The 17,130-nt window shown below is 51.0% G+C and overlaps 2 protein-coding genes across 2 annotated transcripts in view; one reads left to right on the forward strand and one right to left on the reverse strand.

Moving 5' to 3' along the window:
• Nucleotides 1-17,130, reverse strand: part of Snd1 (staphylococcal nuclease and tudor domain containing 1) — a 422,881-nt gene that overhangs the window by 54,595 nt on the left and 351,156 nt on the right. The gene's annotated exons all lie outside the window — the stretch shown is intronic.
• On the forward strand, nt 1,792-6,989 carry Lrrc4 (leucine rich repeat containing 4). The gene is made up of 2 exons (XM_036180524.1): nt 1,792-3,220; nt 3,396-6,989. The coding sequence occupies exon 2, from the start codon at nt 3,496-3,498 to the stop codon at nt 5,452-5,454; it is 1,959 nt and encodes a 652-aa protein (XP_036036417.1). The 5' UTR covers nt 1,792-3,220; nt 3,396-3,495; the 3' UTR covers nt 5,455-6,989.

Here is a 17,130-nt window from a genome sequence, read left to right on the forward strand (position 1 = left end):
ATGAACTGAAGATTGAAAAGCCGACTGTCACTATCTGGCAATAGGACTGTAACCAAGTATTGTTTGCCTGAGCTAATTGCTTTCACCTGGAAAATGGAGACAACATCGGGCAATCATTTCACTGGGGGAAAGATTTCACCAGAACAGACACACAAATTCTTAAAATGGTGGATACACAAACACCGCTGAGTGGGTGGGTAAAATTTGACTTCACTCCTCTGGAACAGTATTTTGAGGAATCATTTCCATACCCAAGTTCCTGACATCAATCTGTGTGAGGCCTGCCAGGGTTCAAGTCCTAGTGCTACAACTTAATGTGACGTGTGTGTGTGTGTGTGTGTGTGTGTGTGTGTGTGTGTCTCTCTCTCTCTCTCTCTCTCACACACACACACACACACACACACACACACACTTTACCCATTCATAAAATGAATCATAAAGTAAGGGCTCAGAAATATGTTTATGTTTTTCCTTGACAGTAAATGTAAGCTATAAGGTCTTGGTGAAGGATGGGGACACTAAGTTGCCCACACTGGAACTCTCCAGGACTTGAAGGTTTAGATTTTTTGGGCAGCTGATAATAATGAGTTTATGGCTATGCTGGAGTTCAGAAAGTTGGGAAATCCTGGCTTCCTCACTCTTAAGCAACAGCCCACCTGGGAACAATGGAGTTAAACAAGCATGCTTGTTAGATAACAGGACGGTAAGGGGTTGTTATCAAGAGATGAGGCTGGAAGGAGGGGATAGATAGTAAACCCATGTCTTATTCTGCTGGACCTGCATCACAGTGCTAACCTAATAGATTGTTTCACCCTCACATGGCTGAGAAAGGAGGTTCTTTTACGGGAGGAATGGGTTAGTAAATGCTGACCTACGTTTTTACATCAGCCTGTCAAAGCAGGTATAGGGGCCAGAACTCCCTTTCCAGCAAACTGCTGTGGCAAGCTGCTAGGCAGCTCAGGGAGTCCCAGAGAGAGAGGGGCTGATGCAGCTCAAGGGGCAGAAGACATAAAGCACCTTTCTGGTCCCTGCATCCCGGGGAAGGAAAGGGGGCGACAGGGAGGCGGCAAGGCTGCAGCTCCATGAATGAACCGTGGGTTGCGCCATGGGTTCTGGGAGCTCACCTCAATCCTTCCCGGGTTGTCATTCCCTCAGCTCCTTCAATTTGGTCTTTCTTTCCACTGTTTCCCGCCCCCACAGCCCTCATTAAGAAAACTATCATTTAAAGCCCCAGTTACAGCCGGGGGAGGGAGAGGACTGGAAGGACAGGCACAGAGCAAGGCGAAGCTTAGGCTCGTGGTCTTCTGACTCAACGCAGCCTTTGCGTCCCAGCTGCCCGCCCCTGAGTCCCCACCATCCTGCAGATCCAAACTCCTGGCCGCGCAGCCAGGCACCCCGTCAGCATTCAGCGGGGGTGCGGATGACGCGGGCGCTCGTAGGAGATCGGCCAACTGCAGCAGCCCCACCGAGGGCCGCTGCACCCGGGCCCCTGAGCCCAAGCAGTCCAGGGCCGGAGGAGGGTGCTGGGTGGCCCGGGTGGCGGCCGCGCAGTCTCCCGCTGCAGCCCTACACCGCTTCAGCCTATCAGGGGCCCTCCAGCCACTCGCTCCGACCTGACCAAAATAGCTGCGAACGCCTGCGACTAGCGCGCGGCCCCTCACTTGACGCTCACTCCGACTCGCTCGCCCGCTAGCCCGCCCGGGCCGCTCCGATCGTCTGGAGGGGGCAGGGAGGAAGCTGCCGGGGAGGGGGGAGGGGGATGGGGAGCAAGGAGGGAGGAAGGAAGGAAGAAAGGAAGGAAGGAAGGAGGGAGGGAAGGAAGGAAGGAAGAAGCCAGGAAGGCAGGCAGCCCTCCGCGACTCGGGGCTGCGCGGCGCGGGCCGGCGCGCGCTGGAAGGCGCGGCGTTAACCCCTTGAGGGCAGGTGGCGGAGGGGGAGCAGTGTTAATACATAAGAGCACTGCATCACGCTAATCTTCTCCCCAGAACAGTATGCGTCAGCAGTACATTCACGTTCTGACTGAAGGACAAAAGGATGAGAGAGCAGTCTGCGTGGCTGCCGCCTGCAACACCGCGAGCCCGGCGCGAGGAGGAGACGGTGGGAGCCGAGCGCAGGGGCCCCGTTGCTGCCGCCGCCGCCGCCGTCGCTAGCCAGCGGGGACCATGTTCCCGGGCTCCGGAGCGTTTCCTGCAGCCGCGACCCCCACTGCTCACGCTGCCGTCGCCAGCGCTCCTGCCGCTGCAGCAGTCCGCTGGCAGCTCGGCCGCTGAAGGCTCCTGGAGCCCCAGCGGCGAACTCGCACTCTCCGCACAAAGCCGGGGCCGGCGGCGCGCCGGGAGCCCAGCAGTGGCGGGCGGCGGCGGGCGCTTGCGCGTTGCCGGGGGCTGCGGCCGCCGCCGCCGGACCCGCGCCCGCCCCCGGACTCCCTGAAGGGGCCTGCGGTGCGGGCGCGACCGCGGGCGCCGCGCGCTCCTCCGCTCGCGGACCGGGTCCCGACGCCACGTCCACGCCGCTGCCCCTCCGGGGCTGGACGGATTACCGCTCCTCGCGCCAGCAGACGGCGGAACTGGAGAACTGAGCCCAGTTTTTGTCTTTTTAACCCTTCCGAGAGAAGAGGCGAGGAGAAAGGGGGTGTGTGCCTAGGGAGGGCGAAGGCGCAGCGAACACCTCTTAACTCTCTCGCAGCCCCGCGAGCTCACGACTGCAATCAGCTGCCGCCAGTTCCGGGAGGCCGACGCCGGGAAAGCGGAGTGGAGAGCAGCGCAGCAGCCGGGGAGCGCGGCCTGGGCGGCTTCGGGGCGCCCCCGCACCCCCATCCCCCGCGGCAGCCCAGGGAGAGGGCTGGGGGCGCCGGAGACACACTTTGGCGATGAAGCGCCTTCCCCCGCGGCTGGAGCGAGCTGGTGCCAGGGTCCAAGGACAAAGCAGGGAAGCGCTGGTGGCGCCGCTCCTCGGGCTCTCGGGGGGGCATGCACCTGCATAGCCCGCCGGGCCTTGGCTCTCCCTGGCGCGCCTCAACTCCACGGCTTCGCCGGCTCCGGATTTACTAGAAGCCATTTTGTCTCCCCCACCCCTCCCCTCCCCTCCCCTCTGCCCTCCCTGCCCCCACTACTTCCCCCTTTGTTAATTAAAACTAAAGTCAGAATGGGAACGATGTACCCGGCTCCGGTGGAGAAAGCTTAAGGACAAGGCGCTAATTCTTTCCTGCTTTCCTTCCGAGGTAGGTGACAGCGAATTGGGTGGGGATGGTTGCAACGTGGGAGAGAAAGTCTTAGCTTTCTATGGGCTGGCCTTGGGGGTGGGCTGGTGGACGAGGGGCCGCTCTGTAGTTTGGCAGGATTTTTCTAGGCCGACCTGCTCCTCTCTAATCGCCCCCTCCCCACCTCCTTCTCCAGATGGAAAGAGGAGCTCCTAGCTCACTTAAGCCGGGGTAAGGCTGGTTCTCTTTTCCAAGCCAAAATCCCAGGCGATGGTGAATTATGAACGTGCCACACCATGAGGCTCTTGTGGCAGGTAACTGTGCACCACACCTGGAATGCCGTCCTGCTTCCCGTCGTCTACCTCACGGCGCAAGTGTGGCTTCTGTGTGCGGCCATCGCTGCTGCCGCTTCAGCCGGGCCCCAGAACTGCCCCTCCGTCTGTTCCTGCAGTAACCAGTTCAGCAAGGTGGTGTGCACCCGCCGGGGACTCTCTGAGGTCCCGCAGGGTATTCCTTCCAACACCCGCTATCTCAACCTCATGGAAAACAACATCCAGATGATTCAGGCCGACACCTTCAGGCACCTCCACCACCTGGAGGTCCTGCAGCTGGGCAGGAACTCCATCAGGCAGATAGAGGTGGGGGCCTTCAATGGCCTCGCCAGTCTCAACACCCTGGAACTGTTTGACAACTGGCTGACTGTCATCCCCAGTGGGGCCTTTGAGTACCTGTCCAAGCTGCGGGAGCTCTGGCTTCGCAACAACCCCATTGAAAGCATCCCCTCTTATGCCTTCAACCGGGTGCCCTCCCTCATGCGGCTGGATTTGGGGGAGCTCAAAAAGCTGGAGTATATCTCTGAGGGGGCTTTTGAGGGGCTGTTCAACCTCAAGTACCTGAACTTGGGCATGTGCAATATTAAGGATATGCCCAATCTTACACCCCTAGTGGGGCTGGAGGAGCTTGAGATGTCAGGGAACCACTTTCCTGAGATCAGGCCTGGGTCCTTCCATGGCCTTAGCTCCCTCAAGAAGCTGTGGGTGATGAACTCACAAGTCAGCTTGATTGAGCGAAATGCTTTTGATGGGCTGGCCTCCCTTGTGGAACTCAACTTGGCCCACAATAACCTTTCATCTTTGCCCCATGACCTCTTCACTCCCCTGAGATACCTAGTGGAGTTGCACCTACATCACAATCCTTGGAACTGTGATTGTGATATTCTGTGGCTGGCTTGGTGGCTTCGGGAGTATATTCCCACCAATTCCACCTGCTGTGGCCGCTGTCATGCTCCCATGCACATGCGAGGCCGTTACCTGGTGGAGGTGGACCAGGCCTCCTTCCAGTGCTCTGCCCCCTTCATCATGGATGCACCCCGGGACCTCAATATCTCTGAGGATCGGATGGCAGAACTTAAGTGTCGGACTCCCCCTATGTCCTCTGTGAAGTGGTTGCTGCCCAATGGGACAGTGCTCAGCCACGCCTCCCGGCACCCACGGATCTCTGTTCTTAATGATGGCACCTTGAACTTTTCTCGTGTGCTGCTCATAGACACTGGAGTATACACATGCATGGTGACCAATGTGGCAGGCAACTCCAATGCCTCGGCCTACCTCAATGTGAGCTCGGCCGAGCTCAATACTCCCAACTTCAGCTTCTTCACCACAGTAACAGTGGAGACCACAGAGATCTCGCCTGAGGACATAACACGAAAGTACAAGCCTGTTCCCACCACATCCACTGGTTACCAGCCGGCATATACCACCTCTACCACGGTGCTCATTCAGACCACCCGTGTGCCCAAGCAGGTGCCAGTGCCCTCGACAGACACCACTGACAAGATGCAGACCAGCCTGGATGAAGTCATGAAGACCACCAAGATCATCATTGGCTGCTTTGTGGCCGTGACCCTCCTGGCTGCTGCCATGTTGATCGTCTTCTATAAACTTCGCAAGCGGCACCAGCAACGGAGTACAGTCACAGCTGCCCGGACAGTAGAGATTATCCAGGTGGATGAAGACATCCCAGCAGCAGCATCTGCAGCAACAGCAGCAGCTCCATCGGCTGTATCAGGTGAGGGGGCAGTAGTGTTGCCCACAATACATGACCATATTAACTACAACACCTACAAACCAGCACATGGGGCCCACTGGACAGAAAACAGCCTGGGGAACTCTCTGCACCCCACAGTCACCACTATCTCTGAACCTTATATAATTCAGACCCATACCAAGGACAAGGTACAGGAAACTCAAATATGACTCCCCTCCCTCAAAAAACTTATCAAATGCAATAGAATGCACAAAAAGAGCAACTTTTGTACAGAGTGGGGAGAGACTTTTTCTTGTATATGCTTATATATTAAATCTATGGGCTGGTTAAAAAAGATTATATTAAAATTTAAAAAGAAAAAATCAAAACACAACTATTTTCTAACTTGTAAGTTCTATTTAAAGGAGAGGGAAGGGGATCTTGGCCATGCTGTGGGTAGGAGCCTCAAGTCAACTGGCGTAAGGTGGGAACCGCTCAGCCAGAACAAGCCAGAACAACCAACACCCCAGAGAGGCAGGGTGTGGGCTGCTGGGGAGGAAGGGCAGATCGTATCTGTCCTTTTTTAGAAGATGCTTCAAGGATATAGGAATACCATTTCTACAGACATCTTTCTTAAGCTGAGAGCCGTCTTTACAGATCTATCTTATAAAAAAAATTTAAAAAAGCATCATAAATTTGTACTGTGCCAAAATGTTGAGAGGCAATAATTTTTTTCCTTCAGAGGCAAAGGGGAAGATAGATCTGTAAATATATTTTAAGTAGGAAAACCACCCAAATTCAAATGAATCCTTAAAGGGGTTATTTCTTTGTCCATGTGCACAAATCCTTTGGGTTTGTGCCCTAAGACTTGCATGTATCTCCCCTGACAACGCTACAGGGCAGCTCAGGAGGAAGGGAGCTGCCGTAGCTCTAGTCAGATGCTTCCACACTGCACCACACTCTTGCAGTCGGGCATAACCCACTCTGCAAGGCATGTGTCTATTCAGGGTTTCCCGGGAGGAGGTGGCCTGAAGGGGGTGCGGCTCCGGGGAAGGAGCGAGGCAGAGCAGCAGAGGGAATGATTCACAGGAGGCCATAAATTAGCATTGTGCGTGTCCACCTGTTGTTCCGGGTATCTGACAAATGATTGTAGACAATGATGACATTTTTTGATTTTTCAAACAAGATCTTGTTTGTTTTAAGGTAGAGGAGGAGGAGAGGCTGGGAGTGGGGGGAACTTAGGGGAGTGGAAGCTTTTCTCATGCTTGGGATTTGGTGACTATTCTAAATGCTGATTCATTAGGGATTATTACAGCTGATGCCAACTAGTTGTGGTGATGGAGTGGGGGCAGAACATGAGTAGAGAGGAAAAAAGGAGAGCTAAAAAGGGCCCAGGCTCAATTTCAAGATGCCTTTGCCAACCAGGATGTTTCTGGGGGAGGGGGGAGAGACGTGAAATCCAGTGACCAGCGGGCACACACAAATGACTTCTGCATGGAGTCCTGTTGAATGGGGCACCATGGAGGGAAGCTTCCCTCCCCTAGGCCTACCTCCAGTAGAGCTGGAAGCAGGGGGCAAGATCTGTTATTCTGGTCCATTTAATGATGTAACTTTCAGTTATTATTTTAGCTTTAAGAGGAAATAAAGGGTTCAGATTTGAAGGGGGTGGTACGGGTGGGGGGAATGCCAACAAAAGAACACTGATTGTAATGTGAGAAAAGTGTATTTTTGTATTTTAATAAATATTGTTCAATTTTTAATTCAATGTCCCCAAAGGGTTAAATTGAATAAGAAGACCCTGAACCTCTACAGTCTTACAAGCATTGGCCGAGTCATTTATATTTAAATAAAGGGGTTGGGGGGAGGGAAGAGGCACGATGTTGGGGAGGGAGACAATGTTCATTTTTTTAAAGTGTGGGAAAATGCTAAAAGCTGTCAACCACCTTTCTTTAGTTTAAATAAATGCACCCCGACTCCAGTGCATCTTCCACCAGCTAAGTGTGTTAGTCCCTGGCTTTGTTGGGGATATAACCAAATTCCCCACGCCCTGGAAAAGCAGGGGAAATGGGTCAGCCTCAGTTCCTGGGACCTGGCCAGAAGTGAACCGCCACCTCAGCAGAACCTGATGGTCAGGCAGTACCAGCTCAACCCAAGGACCTGGGAGGCTTGGATTTAAGGGGGCTGCAGTGGTAATGTAGTTGCCTGCAAATCCCCACAGGCAGTGTTACCTCTCCCCCACCTGCCTCCAGTGCTAAATAGTCAGATGTGTTTTGGAGGAGGTGGGGGTCTGGCTCTTAAGGTTCACAAGCAATGACTTCCAGGGAGGCTCTATGAACATGGACCCTCTTCAGTATATATTTATCCTCATGCAGGGATGAGGTCTGAGTGGGTGTGATCTATCTGGCACTAAGGAGGGAAAGAAGCAGGTAGCACTTTGCAGCAGTTGGTTAAGAAATGACCATTTCTGGCTATCAGTGCCTAAGGTAACACGCGCCAGTGTGCACTTACAGTATAGGCAGCAACGGTTGGTTCTCTGTCCTCTTAGCACTCTGCCTCTAATACAGAAAGAAAACTGCAGCAGAGCAAAGGGTGGGACTTGGCTAGGACCAGATGAACACTCAAGAAATGATTCGGTTCCCTAGTGCTACACGACACAACTCAGGCTGCTGAGAACAGCTTCCTGGGTCTATACTCTGAGGCAAGTGCTAACAACATTGCTGCCTCAGCACCACAAGGTGGGGCGCTGATTTCCTCACACCCCCTTTTTCGGCAGCTGTCTGGAAAGCCAGAAATTATGCAGTGACTGCAATGACGAGGGGGTCTTGGGGTAAACAAAGGTCTGAGGACAGAGGTAGAGAAAGGGGAGGAATCCTAAAGGAATGCCTGTGTCCTGGGGATGAGCATATTCCAGTCTTAGAACCTGAGGGAGAACTGCTTTCTGGAAGGAACCTGAAGGGATGGTGGTGGGAGGGTAAGAAGGGGGACCCTAGGCAAAAGTATCCTTGGCATTTCAAGGGCAGCTCTTTCCCAACTGGGCCTGTCCTCTAGCCTGGTGCTGCTATGGCAGCTGGAGAAGTAGCCCTCCTTTGCTGGGGTAGAGCCTCCCCTAAGCAGGCGCTTGGGACAGTTTGTCAGAAGAGCCTCAGGAGCATTGAAGTGAGGCTCTAAGGCTGTGTTAATGACTCATTCTCAAGCCTGGCTGGCCAAGCTGGAAGGCTGGTTACCTGGGAGTGGAACGTGGGTTGGTAGCTCTTCAGGGGTAGTTATAGCAACACATTAGAGGAGAGACTGTGGCTGAGTAGATGGAATTACAGACTTTTCATTACAGAATTCTTAAGGCCATGAAAATTACTTAGTCTAATTTTAAAAAATATTTTCTGGTCAAGGAAACTGAGCTCCACAGAAATGGAAAGACATATCCAAGGTCATGGTGACGGTGGGAGAGGTGGCACTAATGCCGGGTCTCCCGACTCTCAAGCCAAATGTGGTTTCTCCTTGAGGTTCCTATTGGCTATCAAGAATGTGTTTCTTTCCATGCTAATAAGCAGCTAAAAAGGGGCTTCCTACAGATCCCTCTGTGTTTTCTTCTTCCACAAAGAGCTGTTTACTTTCCATCCCAACCAGCTCTGCTACTGCCTAAAGCCCGACCACAATTCTGATAGCAGGAGCTCCGTCTGTGCTGGATTCTCAGGAGTGCACACACAGCTTCTGGATTCCCAGGACAGTGGCAGAGAGAGACTGCAGAATCCCACAAGGGTGGCAGCTACAGGAGAAAGATGAAAGGAGGTACAATGGTGTGTTTCCAGTGAGAAAGCTGGCTTCCTCCCAGCCATGGACTGGGAAGCTTGCAATGTAGATGATTGACAAGGTCTTAAAGTTCCTATTAGAGAAAATCTCTACAGGGAGTGGTCTGCTTTTTTGGCTCAACAATGATGAGACTGGGATGGAAGAACAGGATCTTAGTTCTTCTTCCTCTACAGTACCTACCTACCTAGTTTTACCTCTTTTAAAATGTGCCTATCTGTTTGTTTAGTGGGGTGGGGGGACATGTGTGGCTGTCAGAGGACTATGTGTGATTGAGGCTAGAACTCAGGCCATTAGGCTTGGTAATGAGAAGCTGAACCATCTTGTTAGTTCACCAGCCTTAGTTCTTTAAATGGCACACTGTAGTTACCCTTTCTAAAAATCTACTCTAGGACTTCTCACCACCCTTTGGTGCAATAATGCTGCACCACATTATCAGTGAAGGTAGGCAGGCTAGTCTCTAAGGCTTAGAGATATTAGTTTATCGTGACTATTTAACTCAACTTGCTGGGTAGAACAACATGCAGAGTTCTTCCTGCAAGACAGTTCCTATTGTTGGCAGGCAAGAGGGCTGGAGTCAACAGCCTCTGGCCTCCCTCAGTGGCTGATGACTAGGAACTGCAAGAGGGTTAGGTGGGTCTTTCTTACTCCAGGCTTCTAGCTCAGGAGGTTAGAGTTCACAATTTAGGGTTCACCACTTCTGTGCACTAAAGCAGCAAGGGCTTAAATTTAGAGAGAGAGTGTTTATATCTCTAAACATGTCTGACTATCTCCTCTGCTGGCACTCAGCACACCATGCCATCCCCTAATGCAGGCACTGTTCATGCCATTTCTAAACCCTGCCTCAGCTAAACTGCAAGGCAGCTTGGCTGCTTTGGTCTCCATCCACTTAGAAAGCACTCCTTCCTTTTGCAGGGCAAGAAGGCTCTGTGCTGTTTCCATCTTTGCTTTAAATTAAAGTAAGTAAATTATATCTTGAGCAAGCTTAAGGAGTTAAAAAAGTAGGTCGTTATTACTGTCACTCTCCCCGGGCCCCTCATACACACGGGTTGGGGGAGGTGGAGGGGGAGGAGAACATGATGTTTGCAAACAGACTCTGGAGCCAGTATCTGGGGTTGAATTCTAGCTCCGACTTAGGCAAATACTTAGAGTCTTCCTCTGTAAAATGAAGATGATATTAATCAGTAGGCACCTCACTACTTCACAGGCTGTTGCAAGCATTGAGAACTGCACCTCTCTCACTTAGCATGGTGGCTGACACTGCACAGTAGGCACTATGTATGTGGCAGTTATCTGATATAACTGCACAGCCCAAAGGACCAGTGCCCATCACCTCCCTATTCTTGAACCATATGTTACTCTCACTATTCCCGAGAGGATGGTTATCTAGAAGTTGGAAGCAGTGTCACCTACATGCCCAAATACAGTAGAAAGATGGCCATACTTTGTTTCCCAGGAAAACCCTGTCTTCTTGTGTCCTGTACCTAAAGTAACTCAGCAGCTGGCCCACACCCTGTCTTAGTCCTGAAATGGATTACATTTTTGAGAAGGCACTTCTGATGAAAGTGATGTTAAAAACTGGGGGCCAGAACAGGATGTTTCTACCTAGGAAGTCTTGGTCTTTAACAAGATGGTGAGCTTCCTAGACTCTTCATCCTTCTGTGATTCTCTACTGGGGGGGCAACTGAACCGATATTATCGAGGTCAGTGATTAAAAATACTCCCTTACTATGAAGCCTTACCAGGCCTGGAGGTGGGAAGGGGGAAAAGGCTCTTGGAACAGAGAGAGCTACTGGGGCTCTTGTAGAAAGGGGGCTAGCACCATGATTTTAGCAAGTGAGAGAAAAATGAAACTTTGGAGAAGATACCCAGGCAAGTGCCTGCACATGGTTAAGAATGAAAGCTAGGGAGTTTTTTGGTTTAGGTTTTTTTTTTTTTTTTTTTGAAGTAAGCAAGATGCTGGTTAGACCCTGGATGGCAGAGGACTGCTGGTGTGGCACTGATAGCATGGAACAGAGGAGATGAAAAGTAGGGAGATCAGCTTTCCAAGGCAGGCTAAAAACCAATGCATTTTGCTTTCCTAATGAGGAGCTAGAATTAGACTTAAGGGTGATCATAGGTTTTATTCACTGGTACATGCCAACTTTGCTGCCAGGACTTGGGCCAAACCACCTGCCTCCAATAGTCCTGTTCCCTCTCCTGCAGGCTGACCAGTGATGGGGAAAACAAGCCAGTCTTCAGGTGGTATCCTAACCTGGACTCTGACAGCTTTCTTGGGTCTGCTATGACTCCACCCCCTCATTTCTAGTAGGCATACTCACCAAGGGAGAAGCAGAGGACACAGCTTACTATTGAACACAAGGGAAGGTGCTATAGAGATTACGATGACTGGGTTCGGTGCGTATGAATACCTGTAGTGAGTCAGAGTTGGCCTAGGCCTGTGAGGAGACACTAAGAGAAGCTGCCTTGGCAAAGCAAGTTAGCACTTGAGGGGGCAGCAGCATCTCAGAGTTTGGAACCTGTATCTGGGAAGCACCGAGTTAGAGGCCACTCTTGTACCAGGTGTCAGGGCTGCTGGACCAGAGTGAAACTCAGCCTTTCAACTCACCCATTCTGTGCATCCAGTTATAGTACTAACAAAGTTACGAATGGTCATATAAATTATACAATAGTAACAGAAGAGTCCTTGATCCATTTACTTCTTTAGTATCCACCTACCTTCATATATACCCACTATGAAAGACCCCCTTCAATTATTACATCAGGTTTTCTTTCATTATCTCCATTTGAGTCTACTCCTCACCATGATAGGGCTTAGGAAATCCTGAATGATCCTTCCACGTTACCTCTAGTGGTTTGCATGCTATTGCTTCTACATGTTATCTGTTACAGTTCCTTTAAGGTCTCAACTCCGTTTCCCCGTCTCTGAGCCGGTGGTATTTCAGTCCTTGGATAAGTCACTCGACCTGCTCAGTGAGTCAGCAAGCCGAGGGGAAAGGCGTTCACACACTGTTCCTTGGGCAAAGTTTGCTTTTCTGGCCTCAGGTTACCTCTTCCCAGTTTTCAAGATCTGGATTTCTTCCTTTATTTACCCACTCATTTGGGTTCATTAATATCATTCAGACAGCTGCTCCAACTCAGGGTCTCCCCCCCCCCCCCCAATAGGTAAACTGAACGAGTTATAGACAGTTCCAGCTAGGAACCAAGTGCCAGCCTTTGGTCCTAACTAGAGGAATGCTCAATGCATCCCTCATAATAGCTCAGATAGAGAGCTGAGGTCTCAGACACTAGCAGCCTGTTCCTGTAGCCTGGCAGCCACAGTGGCTACAAGTGATAATCTATTACCATTCCAAGAAGACTTAATTTCTGGACTTAAAGGAAGTCGGATAATACTTTATCCTATTAGTGCCTGCCTGTGTGAACTGACAATGGCTTCCTTCTGACATGACAGCATATTCTTCCAATTCATCTCTGTAAGGTCAGGGAGAGGGAAGTCTGGAGCATGAAAGGAAGGAGGAAAAGAAAAACACAAGGAAAAGATTGCTAGAGGGACCAGGGAAAAGACGACGACATCCCCCATTAAAAACATGGCAAAGCACTCCGACAGCACCCGACGGCCTCAAAGCACACCTCCATCTGGTGTGCGCCCGTAGGACTGGCTCTGAAGCTGCAGAAGTGTGACTATAACAAGACAAGTGCTGCCCCATCGCAAGCCCTCCTGTTTAAGTCCCCGTGTCAGCCACACAGCTTCCCTTCCTTCAACCCCTCTTCCTCCTCCTTGTTCAAGCACATATCCCTCCGGGGAGAACCATGTCATCTTTACATCAGAGGGGTTGTTATCAAGGGTGGCAAACCTCAAGGTGACAGTGGACTTTGTAGCAGAGTGTGGCTTATGTTTGCTAAGGTCAGGAATGTGAGCATAGTCAAGAGTACCCTCCAAATTCATTTGAGAATTCTGTTGAATCACTCCAGATTATTTATGAAGAAGACGAAACCCAATGAGATGTGATTTGCTAGTATAATGCAGACTAGATCTTTGGTGGGTCCAGGGGATGCCATGTGTAGAATGGACCAGGAACTGGTGACGACCAGAGTTTGCAATTCTGTACGGTTTCCAACAGTTCTTTTGCAGGGGAGAAGGAGGGACATTCTTCTCTGACTGGTGCTTAATGCTGGGGCCAGTGGTATCCACTCAGGAGTTCATTCAAACAGTTAAGAGTGGAGAGACAGGCAACTTACCATTTCCTTTCAGCTGTTAAGCATTGTAAGGCACGTGGGTTTAGTGATAGTACAAACAGATAATCAAAAGGGACCTTTGTTGTATGAGTGGTCTTTTCCTTCTCTCTAAATTGGTGGAGGGCAGTAAGACAACACCTACCTCTGTAGAAGGAAGGCTAAATCATTTTTGGTTGTTAGCCTAGCCTTTAACGGCTAAACCATCTCTCCAGCCCTGGAAGACTAAGCCATATTAGAGATTTGCCAAGATCATGAAGCCCACTCCTGTCTGGAGTCCTGTTTCCACCATCCTGGCTTTCCCTGGTGGTGTGCAGCGATGAGGTCCTCAGAGGGGATGCTCATGCTGACTTGGGGGACCTACTCCGAACCATGGGGCCAATAATCTTCTCCTGGGAAACTAAGTGGCCCTAGCTATGATTTTATCACGCACATTTAATCACAGTGTGCTGCCTTCATGGTGGTCTCTCCTGAAGTCTCTGTATGCTGAAGAACAGACACTTTCGGCACAGGCTGTCTCTCGCCCAAGTTAATGCAGCAGACATCTGCTGTCCTGGATGGGGTGGAGTTGCTTCTCTTCAACTTCTAAGCTGAGGAAAGGGGGAGGTGGGGAGGCAGAGAAAGAAAGAGGAGGGCGGGGCTTTAAGCAAATGAGTTTCCATCTATTAAGGAGTAGTAATTTCGCAGGTCCCTAGAGACCGGTCCCCTTCAATAATGGCCTGAATGTAATGAGTCCCACTCTTCAGCAACAGCCTGTGCTAGGTTGGTGCTGAGACGAACTGTGCCGGAGATTTCCCTTTCTCTCAGAGGAGCTGCTATCATTATGGAGGAGAGATTATCCAGCAAGGAGAATGTGTTCTTGGTACTGAGCTAGGAAGACAAGCAAAGAGAATATTCTTTTCTAGAAGGCTTGATACAGAGGACCAAACAAAGTGGAGACGAGAAGATGGTGATAAGCAAAAAGGGTTCCCTGTGATGGTTGCCTCAGTGACCAGGGGCGATGGCCGGTGCAAAGCCTGTGGACTTCTTGGCAGGCTGATGAGTCTCGCGTGAGGGAAACACTAGCTGGTTGGCTAAGAGGTACAGGCAGCTTTTGGGTGTGGTGTAAATGCAGGGTGCAACAAGTAAAACCCGATGAGTACCTGAGTTATAAAATGGAAGTAAGTTTTTTGGGGAGGAAGGGGAATTGTTTCCTGTTCCCAAACCACCATTTCCAGGGCAGATGCACATGGATGTATGTGGTCTGACAACTCTGAGGTTAGGGTTACAGCTACCGCTGAGGCTGTCGAGACAGTGAAGGTGTGTGAGCTCATCTCTGTGTTAACAGACTAATCTGGCCAGAGCTAATGATGCGGCTTGCTCTGTGGAAACCACTGCCAGCCAGTCTTGACTGAGGGGAGTAGGGAGCCCCCTTATTTTGCCCCCATTGGCTTTCCCGTGATGGAGACAGACTGCTTCCAGAGGCTGCTTTGCCAGATGTGTCGGCAGGCAGCCTGGCCAGAGAGCCTGCAGTGCAGACAGATGCCCTGGGCTGTATTCAGGATGGCAAGACCCTTTATGGTACTGCGGCTCAGCTCTGGGGCAGTGCCAGAGCGGCAGGGTAATTTTCCTCAGCCAGATCCATTCCCCCCAAACCTCTTCAAATCTGTGGGCCATGGAGGGAGGCAAATTTAATTAAATTACTGTGTCATGGACTGCCCTTCCTGGGCCAGGGCTAAAAATGGGCTCATGCTGACATGCAAACCCATCTGTGTACTCAGAGCATGTGTGTCTTCGTGCTGGGCTGTCAGCAGCTGGAAGGGGTTGGCGGTGCCTAGGGCTGGACAGTTAGCTGGCCTTTGCTGCGGTAAGGCAGAGTCAACAATCCAACCTGGGCCCCATATAGCGCCACTGACCTTTTCCTTTTCATTTAGATGACTGAGTGGCACCCCGCCCCTTTCTGCACCAATTATTTCTCCTCAGACGCCTCTCTTGTTGGCACTCAGGACTTTCCCGTAAGGCTGTGTCCTGCACTGTGCTGGGAGATACAATTCACCAGTGCACAGGCAGGTTTGTTTGACTTGGCAGGAAATGGAGGGGTCTCCCGAGCGACTCACAGAGTGCTACTTCAGCAGTTCCCTACTGGCAATGGCTTGCTGGATAGAGAACTCTTGTCAGGTGCCAGAATAAAGCACAGAGTTCCTCTTCCCTTTCCATGCACAAGTGCCACTGTAGGATAGGACCTGAGCAGCAAATAGTCAAGGAAGGCTGGGCACTTAACATAGGTATCACCAGCTAGAACAATGATGGCTTGGCTGGGCCTGCCAAGCCTGTAAGATCACTTCATTTCCCTCCTGGAGTTCAGGCTTCACTGCTCTGGTCTGTAGACTCCACAAGTATCGAAATGCTGCTACTGGAGCTAGGTGAGGCCTCCCCTCTGCTGGTGGGAACCAGGCAGGACGGAATCTGTGTTGCATGGCGAAAGCAGACACATGGTAGCACAGTGGCTTTTCTACTGTAGCCGAGACAGGAGTCAGTTGGGGAATCTTTCCTCAGCTTTCCCCCAGAGAAAACAGAGCAGTCTCAGGTTTGAAACTGTGGGATACAACACTTGGGTCCTGAGGGTTGGTCCTGTGCCAGGCCATCAGGAAATCTTACTGGGAGTTGTTGTATTCACATCTTTCTCATGGCTAGGGCATTCTGGCATCAGGCAGGTACCTGGACGGCTATAGTGTAGTACAGATGGCTGTAAGGTGACAAGCCTCTGTGGGTCCCTTTCGAGGCAGGCTTATGGAGTACTTGTGACAAGAGAGGGGAGAACCTCCCAACCCTGAGCCAGAAGTCTCTAAAGTAGCAGTGACTCTCTTGGAGCCTTGTCCTAACACTGCACTGAACATTCCAGGGCGGCTATTCTCTGAGACATAATGGGAGGGGGGATGGGTGGGTGGGTGGGTGGAGATGGTGTATCCATCACATGTGCTGCTCGTTAACAATTTGACCAGGAATCTGATGGTTCCTTTCAGGACCATGACAAATACTGCTGATTTAGATCCTTGGAATCCACATCAACAACCTGGACTATGCCTGTAGGTTGTTTGTAGTCCAGCATTTCCACCGACTGGACTTTATGGATTAAAAAGAGCCGGTAGATTATGTTTCCTATGGTTAAGAGGTTAAGTAACCATTGTAATAGGAAGAGAAAGTGACATCTAATTCTAGATAAAGAGGTCCGAGCAGTCACAAAGAACACAGAACTGACCACACTGGTGAGGTGTCTACTGTGTGGCTTTACAGAAAGAAGGTTCCTGGGTGTTCTACTCTGACAAAGAATACTTCCTCTGTAACAAACGAGACAGAAGACAGCAGATTGTAGCCCTTGGCTGCAGGTGACAGTGGCATTTTAGCAGAACGAGGTCCGTTAACCCCATGCCACTAGCACAACCTCATTCCACTCAGAATGAGTAGTACACAAGGGAGTGGAACACAGGCACAGGCCTCTTCAGGTCTCTGTTTTTAGTCAGGATGTTATTGGTGCTCAGATGCTAAAATATTTTAGCATTACCAGCAACTGAAACTACTCTTGCCCTACAGCAAACACACCAAATTGTACAGAGTGGAAAATGTCTCAATCTTGATATTCCTCCACAGGAGGGTTGCCTGGGGGGGCCCATGTTCCTCCTACCAGCATCCTGGGACTGAGGAGTTCTCCAGGCAGAGCAGCTGCCACGGCTTCTCTCCCTTCAGCAGGCTGTTCCCAGAGATGCCTGTGGGGGTCTCATTCAGGCAGAGCCTGATAGATTAGGACCTCCTATTTTGTTTATAGTCCTGCTGCCCAGCAGTCAGCCTCCCTGGGGAAAGGTTGGGGGACTTTCCTGCAGTTGCTGCCATGT

Source organism: Onychomys torridus, chromosome 3 (genome assembly GCF_903995425.1).
Source record: "Onychomys torridus chromosome 3, mOncTor1.1, whole genome shotgun sequence".
NCBI lineage: Eukaryota > Metazoa > Chordata > Mammalia > Rodentia > Cricetidae > Onychomys > Onychomys torridus.

Bases quoted from the DNA above. Each gene is read 5' to 3' on its own strand.
- Lrrc4 (XM_036180524.1), top strand. From the start codon at position 3,496: ATGAGGCTCTTGTGGCAGGTAACTGTGCACCACACCTGGAATGCCGTC.